Here is a 16,000-nt window from a genome sequence, read left to right as displayed (position 1 = left end):
CAATCTCGAATAAACAAGAGTTCATAGCTAGCTTAGGATTAAGATCGAGTTATCATAAGTTACTTGAGTATGAAATAGTTAGTTTTAACAGTAAACGGTCGTTTTAAAGAAAATTGACTATTTCGAGGTCCAGTCTTTATGCAAACTCAATGCATAGGATGTCTCCACTCACATGTCTCTACATGAATGATCTGTGGATCACATCATTTGTATTACCTATACAAAATAGGCCGCATCTAATAGTGTAACCAGGATGAGATACCTAATTTCATCCATATACTTATAGACCATTAGGCTATATACTATTAATTTGATCTTGTTTATGTCACTACATAGAGTTAAAGTATTCATACTATAGCCATGGATAGGTTTATTCGATTTTCATAATAGAATGCAATATCAACAACTTTATCAAATAAGATACTCAATAATATTTTATTGATAAATAGAATGTTTAACATGAAATTTACGAATTGTGGGTTTTAGGACATTCCCAACACCAAAAACTTTCAAAATACATTTTATGACTACAAAACCCTCATCTGAATTACAGTGTAAATAATTTTTTCCTTTGCACATTTCTTTTATCATAAATCTTTATTTTCTCCTAAAATATCTCCACTGTTTTAATTCATCAAATCAATTTTTTTTTCAAATATCAAAACTAAACCATTTTTTTCAAATATTATTTTATTTATTTGGTTTGGTTTTTTTTAGTCTTTTTTCAAATTATTTTATGTTTATGCATTTTGATTTTTTAATTAGTTTGAAAATTTTATACAATCAAATATCATATTTTTCTAATTAGTTTGAAAAATTTAGAACCGAGACTGAAGACTGGCCAATCGCCTTTAAAGTAATAGGGTGGAGGAAATTATGGTTGCTATGATAGATTTAGGGACAATGATTCTATTCAAGATAACACCATCGTTAGGAGTTGAGGTCGATGACAGAGCCTGTGTCGAAGGAGTTGAGATAGAAGAATATGAGATTGGAGTGATCACTAGTAGCTCTGAAGGACCAATAAATGAAGCTGATGGAGAGGGGGCCAAAGTTGAAGTTGATTGTGAAGTATTGGAGGAAGGAGAGGAAGCCACATTTGATGGAGCAAGGAATGAAGACAAAATTCAAGTCGAGGTGTTGCCTTTGTTGGTGGAGGAGCCGATTTTGGAGAGAAAAATGGTGGCAACTTGGTTGGAGAAGAGGTCGATGTAGTGCATAGAGCATGGCCAACCGATAGTCTCTAGATTTTTGTTTTAATTACAGTGTAATTATGTAATAAGTCAATAACAATCTCATTTGTATGGCTAAGGGTAGTTTAGACTTTTATAAATTTATTTATTATTTATTTTTAATTCATTTTGTCATTTTAATAAATGAAATGTTGATTTACTATTTTTACAAATGAAAAGTTAAAATTTGTCATTCTTCTTGTTAGTCCTTTGATATATGTGACCCCCTTTTTTTATTCATTTGGGCCAAGATATATTTGAAGTTGGACTAACAATGGGGAGAGCAAATTATAAAGTTTCATTTGAAAATATGACAAATTGTTTTCATATTTTGAAAAATAGCAAAATGATGAAATTAATAATTAATTAATAATTGGAGAATTGCATCAGGTGGTCAATTGAAATTATACATTAGTATCATGTCGTGTTTTGTAGAGATTTTATTTTTTTTTCTTATTCCAAAACTACCCCCATAAATATCCCAAACCTTCAGCATGCAATTCTCTCCCTCCCGCATTTTTCCTTCTTCTTCAACGTCCAATTTTCTGCAACAAAGATTTCGATTGATTCTGGATTTCTCTCATTTACAATTGGTTTCGATTTCGAATTTCTCAACTGGAGTATTCGATTTCGATTTGCTCAGCAGGAGTTCTTTAAAGCTGATTTGTGGAGGGTTTTTGTTCAATTTTTTGGTTGAAGTTCGTCTACTGGTTTGGTCACATTCTCTCATTCTAATAGGTTTGTTTTCAAAATCTACTGGTTTCAATTTTGAAGAGATTTAAGAGATTTCTGATGCGAATTTGTGGTTTCGATTTTGATTTTGTCTACTGGTTTTGATTTCATGCCTTCTCACTGTTTGAAAATCGCCTTCCCTATTTGAAGTTTGATTTGAGTTTCTTTTAGTTCATCTAATTTCAAATTGTGGTTATTGTTCACCTGGATGTTTCTACTGCTTTTGTTACTTTGAATAATGTAGTTTCTCTTGTATGTGGTTGTTGTAGTTGACAATTTTGAAATCCCCAATCCCCTTTTGTATGAAGTGTATCATGTAGACTGAATTTCAATTGGAAGTAATGGATTGTTATGAAAAAATTGCGAATGGAGCTTGTGTTGTCAAATATTCTGGAGTTATATGACTGTCTGATTGAAATTATTAAATGTTTTGATGTATATAGTCTTATAAAATGGGAGAAAATCCTTGATATTATGTGTTCGCAGTTGCTTACCTTGTTAATATTATCCAAGTGACAGTTTATTTGATTTTATCTTCACATTTTCAATTGTATTGATTATTGGATTTTGTTGACGGTTTAGAAACATGAACTTGAAGGGTATGAATATAGAAGAAAATCAATATGAAACAACAACAAAATAGAGAGAAATGTGTTTATAAGCTCAATTTTGGAAAAGATTATCAATAAATTGATATATACAATATCAAAGTGGATCAAATAAGATTACATATTTAATATCACATTGTTTGACAAAGAAAAAAAGAGTTAATATCACATTCTTCAAATACAAAAATTCGATTCGACTTCTAAAGTTGAAGAAACTCAAAATTATAAAATAAGATTGGTTGACAAAGAAAAAAAGAGTTAATTACAATGTTTTTCTTCAAATACAATCCAAATTCAAAATTTCATTCGATTTTTAAATCTAGAGAAAGTCATAACTATAAGGTAAGATTGGCTGACAAAGTAAAAGAAGTTAATTATAGTGTAATAAATTGGAGAAGCCCATAATTATAAACTAAGTTTGTTTGACAAAGAAAAAAAAAAAGTTAAGTACAATATAATTTTTCAAATACAAAAATTCCATTCGACACACCCTCCCATAATTATAAAGTAAGATTATTTGGCAAAGAAAAAAGAAAGTTAATTATAATGTAATTCTTCAAATACAAAAATCTCATTCAACTTCTAAAACTGGAGAAACACATAATCAACCAAGTCTGAAAGCCGCCCGTGCAACTACTATATATAACTGTTAACATAATCCTTCTGTCTCAGGTTATTTGTTTAGAAATGCCTAGATGCTTCTTCTCCACCTGTAGAGTCACAAAAGATAAGACAACTGGCTGAGAAGATGTCAGTGAAGTATGAAAAGAGACAACAACAGGCCTAATGGAGAAGTAAAAATAGAGGGTCTGGGAGAAGTACTCAAATGAGGAATGAGTCTACCAGTTTTAATTCCATTCGTCGAAGAGGGTGCAACTGGCCTTTTGATAGAAGGAGATGGCATCCGATCAGATTGGAATTTTGGATGAAATATGGATGGTCCTATCAAGATTAAGGGCGAAGAAGTCAAATTAGTCTTGGAGCTTGGTGCTAGGGTTTCAGATTGCGTGGCAAAGAATCCAGGAGAAGATTGCAGTGTATCTTCTCTCTCAATATATCTCATCTATAGTTGGTACAGTCGATCAACACATGATAAATGGAGATGATATAAAATTGGAAAATTGAAATCACATCTATATTGAAATAGGAAAAAAATTACATCTTTTATTTTAATTTCAAAACATGGGAATGCTTAAAAAAATTGACAATACAAAATTAGATACACTAGATATTCGATTGAGGGCCTTTTGGGTATTAGGAAAATCAACCTTTGCCAACAAAATCCGAGTCCTGTCAAATATCCAAATGAAATCTAGAATGTTACTATATATACCCCAATTTCTGTTTAGGAGCCCTAATTGGAGGTAGTTAATCTTGTGGAATTCGAAATTGGTAAGAGGTCGGCTTCCATTATCATTAGCCAAGATCTTAAAAAGGAGTTTGATTGTGTTAAATGTAATAATTTTTATTGTGGTTTACATAATAGTTGTTAGGATTAGTCAAACATTAAGGGTCATTTAAGAGCTTGGATCAATATCTTGGGCTAAGTGGAATTATCCAAAAAGCCCAACAATCATTTTTTTTTTTCCATTTGTGATATTATCTCACTTAATATTACCCCATCACTTATAAAGTGTTCAAATAACCCGATAACTCGAACAATTCAGAAGGATTGGATTGGATTAGAGACTTTATTTGAGTTCTTTGGATTGCCAACCTAACTAATCGAAATTTTCGGGTTGGTTCAATAAACACCCTCAACCCAACCCATGTACACCCCTAACCACAGTTAGTTTACCTAGTATAAACACATTTTTTTTTATTTTCCATAACCACTATTCGTTTGCTTATTTACAAATATATTCCAACTATTTATTTTTCACATCAATATTAGGTTCATTCATCTATATCCTTTACATCATAATTATTGTGAAGACGTTACCTTTGTTATATTTCTTCAAACAATCAATAAAAAAAAAAAAATAGGCCTAATTTATATCTGACTCATGGTAATATCTTAAATGGGTATTCATTTGTTTCTTCATTTTTGCTGTTTTCCAATTTTTTTTAATAAATATAACGATGATTTTTATTTAGTATATAATCATCAATATATCCATATATACCTTGTATATATTATGTACCTTTGATTCAATCATCACACTATTTGAATCCTATCCTTATATATCTCTTGCACTATTCAGTTTTCTTCTACACAATGAATCAACATGATATTGTTACGATATTTATATGAAATATATCATAAAAAAAATAGTATATACACCTTGTTGAGAAAATGAAAGGATTTTTTTTTTTTTTTTTTTTTTTTGTAAAATTATGAGCATTTGGTATTTATGATTATTTAACCATTAATATTCTCTGATTATTTTTGTAAGCCTTATATATCATGTTGAAATATAAACATGCTTTTGGGTTAAAAGTATTTGGGCCTAGTCCAAACAAAAGCCTGATTTCTAGAAGTATCAAGTATTAGAATATTGAAAAATTGGACAAAATAGCAAGTGATGTTTCATTTGGATTTATGGCAAAATCCGAAAACAATAAGATTTTTGGCTAAACGTATGCCATGCAAATGAGGTCCTTTTTTATAATGCCCATTCTATCATTAATCTGATCGTCCATCAAAGTTATTAAGTACAGTGTAATTGTTATAGCGTGAATATTGCTGAATTAGAAATACAGGTAAATGGGCAAGCCTCAGTTATCAAATTCCAACCTAACCAATTAGGTAGAAAAAAAAGTGGCCTCATTTGAATTTTGAATTGGCAATTTTTTATCATAATAGATTTGTTTAATTACTTTTCTAATTAATTCAAAATTAATCCATCTTTGATTTTTCTCTCTCAATTCAAATTTTAATTTATTGTAAATCTTCCCATTTTACATTATCTTATTAAGTTTATTTATTTAAAATTGTTATGTTTTATCACATGACATACTATTATTATTAAATTTTGGATTCGATAAAATATTTGATAGATATTTTGTTTTATGAGTATCTCAAAAAAGTCTGTGTTATTGATACACAAGTAATTCGTCAATTTTGCTATCTTCCGCTGTTTTTGCTATGACTTTACAAGTTATACTTCTTTTTTATGATCGATGGGATGAAGGTTCACACAAGTAATTAGTCAATTTAAGAGTAAACTTTTTTCTTCAGTCAATTTGTCTATATCTCAATTGACAGTGTACAAAGATAGTTCCAACAATTAGAATCTTATTGGGATTGTTGAGGATAAAAATTCTTTGTTTCCTTTTTTTTCCCCTAGTTATTCCAGCATCTTTCGTTGACTCTTATTGTTTCTTCAGTTTTCTCTTTTTTCAGAACTTTAATCCTTCTTCGAACGCATTTAAGTAGTTGATTATTTTAAAAATTATTTAAATGATAGGGATAAACAAGATATATTGCTTTTTTGTTTTAGAATCCTAAGAAGTTAGGGAAAATATATGTAGAACAAAGATTTATTCGGATTGCCTAAAGATTACAAATAAAATATTATTTTAAAATGCATTATTTTTATTTTAAAAAATTAGGAAAATCTTGAATTATTTATAAAAAAAATGAAGATCTATATATTATATCCAAAGGTTTAACACTTAGTACTTACCTTGAAAAATTGAAACATTGCATAGAATAGATTACATTACATGAACCAAAAGGAAGATTGTGTAAGGGTTTAGGTTTCTTTACCTATGAAAAAGACTATGAGACTATCGATTTTGTGGAAGGGTTTAGATGTAGGTGATACTCATTCTTCCTCTTACAACCATATCAGTTTCGAAGTCTCTTAAATAGGTAAACAAGTTTTAGAAAAGATTATACATGAGGAGGTGAAAGATTGGTGCAATGGAAGGGATTCTCCTCACCTTGATTTTGTGTTGGGATCACCTGAGAAGACTGATTTTCGTTCCTCACATGGTATGTTGTGGTTGCGTGACGAAAAGGAAAAGTGAAGAAAGAATAAAAGGTCACATAAAGAAGCTTTTTCAAATCCTAGTTACTTGTTGTTTGGGATTTGAGTTGTTGGTAGTTTTGATTTTAATTACTTTTTATGTTGTATGAATATTGGTTAACGTGATAATTGTTTGGTTATAGTGTATTTGTATTTTTTTTTTTTAACGTTTTTGAAACTCTCCAACTTCAAATTTTGAATGGTAGGTATTTACTTTTAAGTGAGGATAGTTATGAAAATTTCTCATTATTATTTTTTATTATTTAATTCGAATTTGTCATTTTTACAATTTAAAAAATATTTGCTATTTTTCCAAATGAAACCTCTAAATTTGTTATTTATCTAGTCAGTCCTAGAATATCCTAAAAAAATTACTTGTAAGAGATGCTTAGAGTATATTGTAGAGCTCTTTAGTATATATGAGAAAAATGTGTAATTGAAAAAAATGAGTCTAGAACGACATTTGTAGTCAGTAGATCACGTGCGTGTTCAAAATTCTAGCAAAAAATTTCAAAATATCAACTAATATAAATAAGAGAGATATCTTAGAATCCTTAGGTCAAACAAAAAATTAGAAGTGATCAACTTCTTTCTCAAATCTCTCTTTAAAATTACTTTGAACTTCCAAAAGTTTCTTTCTAACATATCAACACATCATTAATTAAATGATACATCACTTTTTATATTTGTCTTAACATTTTTTTTTTTTTGCTTCGGCCACTGCAATCGAAATCGATTCAAAATTAAAATATATATTATATAGTGTATCATAAACTATATAATATTCCACAATAACAATTATACGATTTTTTTTAATATAAAATATGTTTATGAATTAGTAATGATTTATATTGACTAATTTTTTGTGGGTAAATATAATTAATTTTATAATTTATAAATATAATGTTAAACCTATTTTAAATAAATGTTGAAATTAAAATCAAATTTTTAAATGTGCTTCGGATAAATATTTAAAAATTTAAAATACAACTCTATTTTAATTGAATTTTTATTTTAAAATTTTTGTTTTCAAATTTCTTATCAGATAAGTAAAAAAATTAATCGATTTGCATGATTTCATAGTCAAATTAATCTATTAAATAGGTAGAGATTAATGCACGGTAGACAACTATGAATATTTTAGGCTCCATATGGTAACCATTTAGGTCTTATTTGGTAACTCATTTGGTTTTTTTATTTTTTATTTTTTAAATTAAGCTTATTTCATTCACATTTCGTACAATGATTTGTATCTACACTTGTTGAATTCTTAGCCAAATTTCAAAATAAAAATATTTTTTTGAAAGAGACTTTTTTTAATTCTCAAAATTTAGCTTGGCTTTTTAAACCAAAAAGTACATAAAAGAGGTAGAAGTAATATCCATAGGTTTAAATTTAAAAAAAACAAAAACAAAAAACAAAATAGTTACCAAGCGGGACCTTAGCTTTTTTGTTTTTGTTTTTATTTTTTAAAATTAAGCATATAGACACTAGTTCCCACCTCCAAATTTCTTGCTTTGTTATCTATTTTTTATCAATGGTTTAAAAATCAAGTTAAATTTTGAAAACAAAAAAAAAGTAGCTTTTTAGATACTTGTTATTTTTGAAATTTTGCTAAGAATTGAACATTGTACTTAAGGAAGATACAAATCATTGTAAGAAATGGTAAACAACTAGAATTAATTTTCAAAAACTAAAAACAAAATGAAATAGTTACAAAATGGGGTCTTAGTTTTCATTGGCATATTTGATAAATTAGGCTATATTTTGGCCCATATTTGTAAACCTTTTTAAAAGTCCAAAAAACATTTTTAACACTTAAACTTTCGTAAAAATATCAATTTAGTCTCAAAACTTTAGTTCGTAACAACTTAATCTCTATACTTTCAAATTTGTAATAGTTTAACCACAACTTTAATAAATAATGATTTAGTTCATGTACTTTAAAATTTGTAAGGATATGTTCCTTATTAAAAAAAAATATTAGTATGATTTAATGAAATTTCATACACCTATAGATTGATAAATTAATCGAGAACCAAATTTATTTATAAACTATAAAGATTAAGTCGTTACATAATTAAAATTGACGTTTAATTTTGATAAAATTTTACACGGTAGGAACTAAATTATTATAAATTGTAAAATATAAGAAACTAAATCATTACTTATTTAAATTAGGAATTAAGTTGCTACTAATTTAAAAATAACGAGACTAGATCGTTATCAACTAAAATTAAAATGTTAAAATATAACTTTGTATAAGAAACCAAAAGTACTTTTTAACCTTTAGCATTTTCAGTCCAAAAATTATATTAAGGTTAACAAATTTTTATAAGTAATATTCAATTTTTTTTTAAAACATCATGGGTGATTGCTATTAATTATCTTTCAATTATGTCTTTCCACTTTCAAAATTTTTATTTTTAAAATTACTTTGAAATTATTTATGATAATCCCTTTTTCTCTTGAAATAAAGGTGGACAATTAGTATTAATTAGTAGAGTTACATTATATTACTTAAAAACCATACACAACTGAAATATTTTTGTATATTAAATATGTTACATATGTGTTTATATTTTTGTCCATTTTCATCTTATTTTAACAAAAATATTTTTAAAAGTATTAAAAAAAAAAAACAAATCTCAAAATACATAAACAAAAATGAAAATTTTTAACTCTAAAAAAAATAATTAAAACAAACTCCAAACTCAACGTTATATCTTAAAATTCAATTAAAAAAACTATTTTTAAACTTCATGTTAAACTATATTGTAAACAAAACGGTTCAATAACAACACTCACACTAAATCATTCACATTTAAACCTAATTAATTATAATAATAGATTGATTAGATGCCACATGAATTAATGAAAAATTTTCACAAATTAGAAAAACTGTCAAACTATTTATAGAAATAGTAAAAAAAAAAAAAACACAGATAGATATCGATAAACTTGACACATTGTCTATCACATAGTATCAATAATAGACTTCTATAAGCCTCTATAAAAAAAAAAAAAAAAAATTGTTATTTTGTGTAAATAGTTTTCCTTATTTTTTCATTTCTAAAAATCTATAAATTAAATTATATTTCCAAATCTCTTTTAACTACCTTATAGGAGCTTAAAGGGCAATTATGGTATGATCTAATGTAACAAATTCAAGCAATTTAATTTTTGTTGTGTGTGCCAAACTGCAGAAATTCGTTCAATCTATTTATTGCATAAATCATATACATGCACACTTAATCTACCTTATTTATTGCTTTTTTTTTTTTCTTCTCAAACTTGTTATGTATATATTTTTACCAAATACACTCTATTTTTTAAGAGAAAATAGCATATCATTGGGTTGATTCAGGTGCCAATTTGGAGCAATAAAACTCAATACTCAAGCAATGGCAATCTGCAAAAACATTCTAAGGTTGTTAGTGATAATAACACAATTAATTAACAAAGTAAAATTTGTGGATGATATGATGACTTGAGTTTAATATTTTGTTTATTAAAAAACAAATATTTGATAATATTGAAATTAATAGTTTGGTTTAAACACTATTCTGGTTGTATACCTTAAAGCTTAAAATGTTCTATGTTAATCTTAAATTTTGAGATATAAAACCAGTTTAATCCCTGTCACTTTTTTTTTTTAATTTATAAATTGGTTAGAGAAAAAATAGGAAATCAAGTCTTGATTCAGTAACTATTTGATTTTTGAGTTTTATTTTTTATTTTTTAAATTGAGCTTATAGATATCTTTTTCACATCTAAATTTCTTGCTTGATTATTTACTTTCTTCCAATATTTTAAAAAACTAAGCTAAAATTTGAAAACTAAGTTTTTTTTTTTTTTTTTTTTTTTTTGAAATATGGTTAAAAATTCAATTCAACATAAAAAAGATGAAAACTATTGTAAGAAACTAAAGAGAGATGGACTTAATTTTTTAAAATAAAATGGTCATTAAATGAAGCCTAAGTAAATATCAATCCACAACATAACATAGCTCAAGAATTGATATATACTCATCTTCTTAAGGGCCGAGGTACAAATCCTCATACACTATATCTGTTACACAACTAATTAAATTCATTATTGTTGATTATCAAAAATTATTAAATGAAAAGGAACAATAAATTAATTTAAGCCCTTATTTGATAGTTATTTCGCTTTTATTTTTAGTTTTTGAAAATTAAGTTTGTTTTCACACAATTTTTTAATAATGAATCTCATCTTTCATAGGTAAAATATTTAATTTTTTTCCAAATTCTAAACACATTTGTAGTTTAACATTGACTTGAATTTTGAAAAAATTCCTAAAATGTAAACAAAAAAAAAACCAAGAAGCTACCAAATGGAAGTAGTATTTGCATAATTAATTATAAAAAACCAAATAGTTATCAAATAGAACCTAAAATAGATATTTGTGCAAAGTTGAGGACTAAATACAATAACATTAGAAAGTTGGGATCCAAAAGATATTAATAAGTTTGTCTTTTTGACAACATATGAGATGGGGATCAAATCTCGGACTCCGAGATCGATAATACAAACAGTATATCAGTTCAACAAAGTTCATTTTGATATGAAAACGAAGTTTTTGGCAAGTTTTAAAATTAGAATATTGCTTTTCATATTAAGATGGTTTTGGATTGAGTTTAGAAATGGTTAAAAAAGAAATACATAATCTAAGTGAATGTATGAGACAAACAAGTCTTGAAAGGAGAATTATCGTTGGAATAGTTGAAAATTAAACTAACCCCAATTTGAGAGAAGTATCAGAGCTGTCATAATCTTGAGAAGGGTTTGATGAAGTGGAATTATTGACTATAGACTCAGAAGAGTTTCCTTGTATGTTCTGCATTTGCTCTGTCATTGTCTCCAACTCCTGCCACAAACTAAATTCTTTCATTTTTCCCACATCAAAAAACATCCCATTATTGCCTAAATAGTAATAATAATAAATAAATAAAAATTTAAACAAAATGATGATTTGTATAATACTTACAAGCTGGTTCAATCTCTTGTTTTCTTCTATCAGCAAATCAACCTGAACATTCAGAATGTAATACTCAGACCACTGGAAAGTACCATAACAATAGAAGTTCAAGGAGTAGTTAGTGTTATGGGTAAAATTGGACTGAAACATAAAATAAGATAGAGCTAATGAAGTCAAGAGTCCATGGTAAGTAGGAGTAGGCCCTACCCTAGGTGGGTCGAGGCCGATTAGAAGTTCGGGTCAATCTCTTTTTCCCATGAGTACATTTAGTCTAAAGAAAGAGATTTCTTGGGCCTGACTAGGGTTGAGTTCGACCCAAGTCTTATGCTTCCATTCAGCTTGGGAACGGTTTAGATAGATTTAGTTTTTTTCCTCTTGTAAAAGGAAAAGAAAATAGTAGGATACTCTACGTCAACCTACTATAAAAGCAACATAACACTTCAACAGTGAATAAGTCTCAAATCTTAAAATTTCTACACTCTTTTACTCTCTGATTTAAGCATCAGAGTGTGCATGACAAGTACCACACCGATGTGCATGTTCTTTCTCTGATAGATAAATTTACTATTGTTGTCATGTGAAGGTCAAACTCTTTTTCTCTGTCCGAATTTTGGCATCACCAGGTATGAGATTTCTTTATGGAGTATATTAAACTTTGGTTTTACTTTTACATACAATAGTTTTAAATATCTTTATACCATTAATCTACACATTGTATTCAAAAGTATCTCTGATTCAATTTTAACAATAACATTAAAGTGAAATGTAATACAGAGCATAAGAAATATCACATGTATTCAAGTGGGTTGGAAAAAAAAAAGCCACAATTTGAAACACATTCAGAATCTTCTCAAAACATGATACAAATATTAGTTCAATTACAGGTGAACAGAACAAAGATGCTAGATTTGGTAACATGCAGCAAATATCATAATAAGTTATTTGAAACCAACATGGAGAGGAAAGGGAGAAAATTGAGACTGAAAGAAAGGCTGGAGTTGAGAAGTTTGTGAGAGAGATAGAGGAAGAAGAAAAAAACAAACACATGAAACACGAAACAAGCCAAAACCCAAGTGAAAACCACTACAATTTTTTAGTGTAACAAAAAGAATCTGAATCTCTTTGGTGCAAAGCCTTAACAGGGTAATGTAATTTCTTTAGAAGAATACTTATTAGGCTGCATCCATCATTTTGCAGACCATCCCTTTGAAACTCAGGTGCATGCCTCAGAGCAGAGGCTGCACCATATGCCAGCAGCAACACAGCGTCCCGCGCCCGACAAGGTTTATGTCCGGCCCCCAAAGACGTTTGGTCCCGCCTCACCAAGCACAGTCCGCCGCACCACCACCCACCCGACAAGGAACATAGCAACATCCCGTGCCCAAACCCGAAGCACCCACTCATCCGCTGTCACACCTCCAACCAACAAGCAATACTATTGGAATATCTTGAATATGGTCTGTGATACTTTAAATAATCAAGTACGGGAGGTCTCACTCCGAAGGCATCTAAATCAATTTGTTATTTACGTTTATGATTATAGGGTTTAGAGAACTGCTCTATATAAACTCTCTAACTTTAAAAATGCTCCAATTTTGTAATCTGTATCATTCTCTCTAATAAAATTGTTCTTCCTCTACTCCATAGACATACTATTAGTGAATCACGTAAATTTGTGTTGATCTCTTTTGTTTTACAGTTTTTCTTTATATTTGATTGTCGATTCTTAACAAACACAACAACATCCGTTGCCCAACAAGGTTCATGCTGGACACCTGGAGGCATGCAGCTCCAACCCACCATGGACGTTTCGCCACCATACCACTAGCCGAAAAGCAATGCAATGAAAGCCGTCGCCCAACAAGTTTCATGTTGGACACCTGAAGGCACCCAGCTCCATCCCATCACAGACATTCTACCACCACACCACTTGCTGACAAGCAACGCAACAACATCGGTTGCCCAACAAGGTTTATGCTAGACACCGAAAGGCATCCAACCCCACCCCACCCCACCATGCACGTTTCGTCGCCACATCACTTGCCATCATTGGGCCTCTGACCACATCCATGCCCAAGGTATGCCCAGTCATCCAACCACAATATGTCACGTGACAAACTCTTCCTTCTTTTCTTGAATATATGTTGGTCTTTTTTGTTGTGCGGTTGTGAGGAAAGTTTGCTCTTTAAACTTGTATCAATGAGACTCTTTTTGTTAGGAGTGCAAACAAAAATCCCACATTGGTTAGGAAAGAAAGTAGTTATGGGTATATAAGTTAGGATAATTATTTTCATTAATATGAGACCTTTTGGATGGTTCCAAAGCAAAATGGTGAGAGTTGGTTTCATACTTAAAAAAAAAAAAAAAAAATTGGTGTACCAGTGCACAAATTTAGAATGATAGCATCACCTTAACAGCAATTTGGTCTACCAGATCAAACTTTTTACAATTTATAACTCTTCTACCATGGCTCCTAAATTTAAGTATCCTTCTTCCAAAAAAATTGCACCAACTGAATTTTAAATTTCTACAACTTAAACATGCATTAAAACTTAAAAAGATGACTTTTATTGAACTATGTAAATATGCATTAATTATTTAATACAGGAAGTTCAGCCAGTTCCTCACAATTGTTTAGGTATTTTTTACTGGACATGTATGTTTATCTTTTGTATCTAACCGGTGGGTCCGGATGCAAATGGTATTGCATATTTTGGGTTGATAGAACAGTAAGCTCTAGAAGGGGAGAAACCACTCTTTCGAACTGGTGGGTCCTTGGTCTCCGATCTTGATGGACCTTTAAATATCTTCATGATGGTATGATATTTTTCATTTTGGACATAAACTCTCGTCATTTCTTTCTATTTCATCCAAGAAGGCCTCATACCATTAGAGATAGTTGTTTTCCTCTACATACCTATGATCATTCTCTTATCAAACCAATGCGGTACTTTGATAGCATTTCCAACAGTTCTTTGCTCGAAGAAAGGACCATCAAGTCTCTCCTCAAATAGTCATCTCTCCGAATTACACATGAGTATGTGGTCTGTTTGAAAACTCAACCATGGAATAGTCCTTCAGTAATCACTGTTGGCTACCACCATGACTAAATTTTTCATTGATGGTTTGTCTGAAAGCTCAATCATAGAACTATGATAGTTATCCTCCTTTATATACCCATGATCATTTCTTTATCCAAATAATATGAGACTTTGGTTGCATTCCAACAAATATTATATCCCCACATGTGGAATCCTTACAATAAAACTTAAAAGAGTAATGACAAAAAGATTTAAAGATCGAAGTCCAAATAGAAACATGTAATGTCTAACAAGAGCTCATCGATCCTCCTTAGACCTTTTGCCCTCTCTAGAAACTCTTCTTCTTAATCCAAAGACTCCACAAAATCACACAAACTCAAAGTAAGCCATACAAAATATCCCTCCTAATGAAAAGGCGATGTAGGAGAAGCTATTCTGAAATCACAATGATTTTTAGGTTAAGTTACATGAGAAAAAAAAAAAAAGCCTAAAAGAAGCAAACTCCAAACCGGAAAAGAAAAAACACAACTGATCATAATTAAAGTGGTCAAGATCCTCTGGTGCATTCCTGATACAATCCTGTGGTTCTATAAAGACAAGTTCCTTGAAACAGAGTCTAAGGTGTTAATTGAGTACCTTCGTTATGGTTGATTTGGACGATCCAACTCAAATAAGACAAAAGACAAAACTCGAGATTGAAATACTCAATCCAAGGCTCAAATGGGCTTTGGACCAAGCAAGCTACAAGTTGAGGCCCATGAGGAGTTACCCTAGACCTCAACCTGAGAAGAGGTCAAAGGTGGCTCGTTCGACTCGAGACTGGAAAATCCTCACACCCCAATAGTTCAAATCTTAAGAGAATAAGAGGGAAAAATCCTAGATCAATTTACCTATATATACACTACCATGACTTCAGAAGAAGTAAGTTCATTCTCATCCTTATAACTCTTGAAACACTTGCAACAACAAAAAGTCCCAAACTGACCAAACCGGAGGCATTGTGGTAAGTACCACATCGCTACCCAGATTCTCCATGTTTTATAGATTTTGTCTTCCTTGAATTACAATTCCTCGTCATTTTCGTGTGAAGGTCAGGTACATATTTTTTCGTCTGACTTTTGGCATTGTCGCTTTTCAATTATACTTATTAGTACCATCAAGCAAAAAGATGAAACCAAATCATATGGGAGAAATTGAACACAAAGCTGACAATGGCTCAAATTTCCCAGCCACATGCTCAACGTATTACATGAAAATGCCAACTTGGAGAAAGATGGCAATGAAAATGCCAAGTAATCGTAATATGCATAAGAGTTTTAAACCTTTTGGAGTAAAGAAAGATAGTGAATGGAGTTTGAATGGTAATCAGAATGGCAGGGATCGAACCTTCAAATGCAAGAAATGTGAAGGT

The 16,000-nt window shown here is 29.9% G+C and overlaps 1 protein-coding gene and 1 long non-coding RNA gene across 9 annotated transcripts in view; one reads left to right on the top strand and one right to left on the bottom strand.

The window, feature by feature from the left end:
• The first annotated feature begins 1,689 nt into the window (after positions 1-1,689).
• Positions 1,690-3,817, top strand: LOC120077586. Its single transcript, XR_005481790.1, has 2 exons — positions 1,690-1,970; positions 3,245-3,817. It is a non-coding gene; the product is annotated as an uncharacterized LOC120077586 (long non-coding RNA).
• A 5,878-nt stretch (positions 3,818-9,695) lies between these two features.
• LOC120077079 (MADS-box protein SVP-like) overlaps positions 9,696-16,000 on the bottom strand; it is a 59,947-nt gene continuing 53,642 nt past the window's right edge. Inside the window, exons 7-9 of one of the 8 annotated variants that reach the window (XR_005481727.1) lie at positions 11,558-11,599; positions 11,310-11,454; positions 9,696-9,958 (exon numbers count right to left, since the gene is read on the bottom strand). Coding sequence is in view for 4 of the 8 variants with exons in the window: in XM_039030934.1 (XP_038886862.1) it covers positions 9,937-9,958; positions 11,310-11,437; positions 11,558-11,599 (192 nt within the window). In the remaining 4 variants the exon portion in view is untranslated. Of the gene's footprint in view, positions 9,959-10,390; positions 10,618-11,162; positions 11,455-11,557; positions 11,600-16,000 lie in introns of those variants that run through there. The other 7 variants (XR_005481725.1, XM_039030934.1, XR_005481726.1 and 4 more) reach the window with 7 other exon arrangements.

The sequence above is a fragment of the Benincasa hispida genome, chromosome 5, assembly GCF_009727055.1.
Source record: "Benincasa hispida cultivar B227 chromosome 5, ASM972705v1, whole genome shotgun sequence".
NCBI lineage: Eukaryota > Viridiplantae > Streptophyta > Magnoliopsida > Cucurbitales > Cucurbitaceae > Benincasa > Benincasa hispida.
This window is presented reverse-complemented; position numbering and strand designations above follow the sequence as displayed.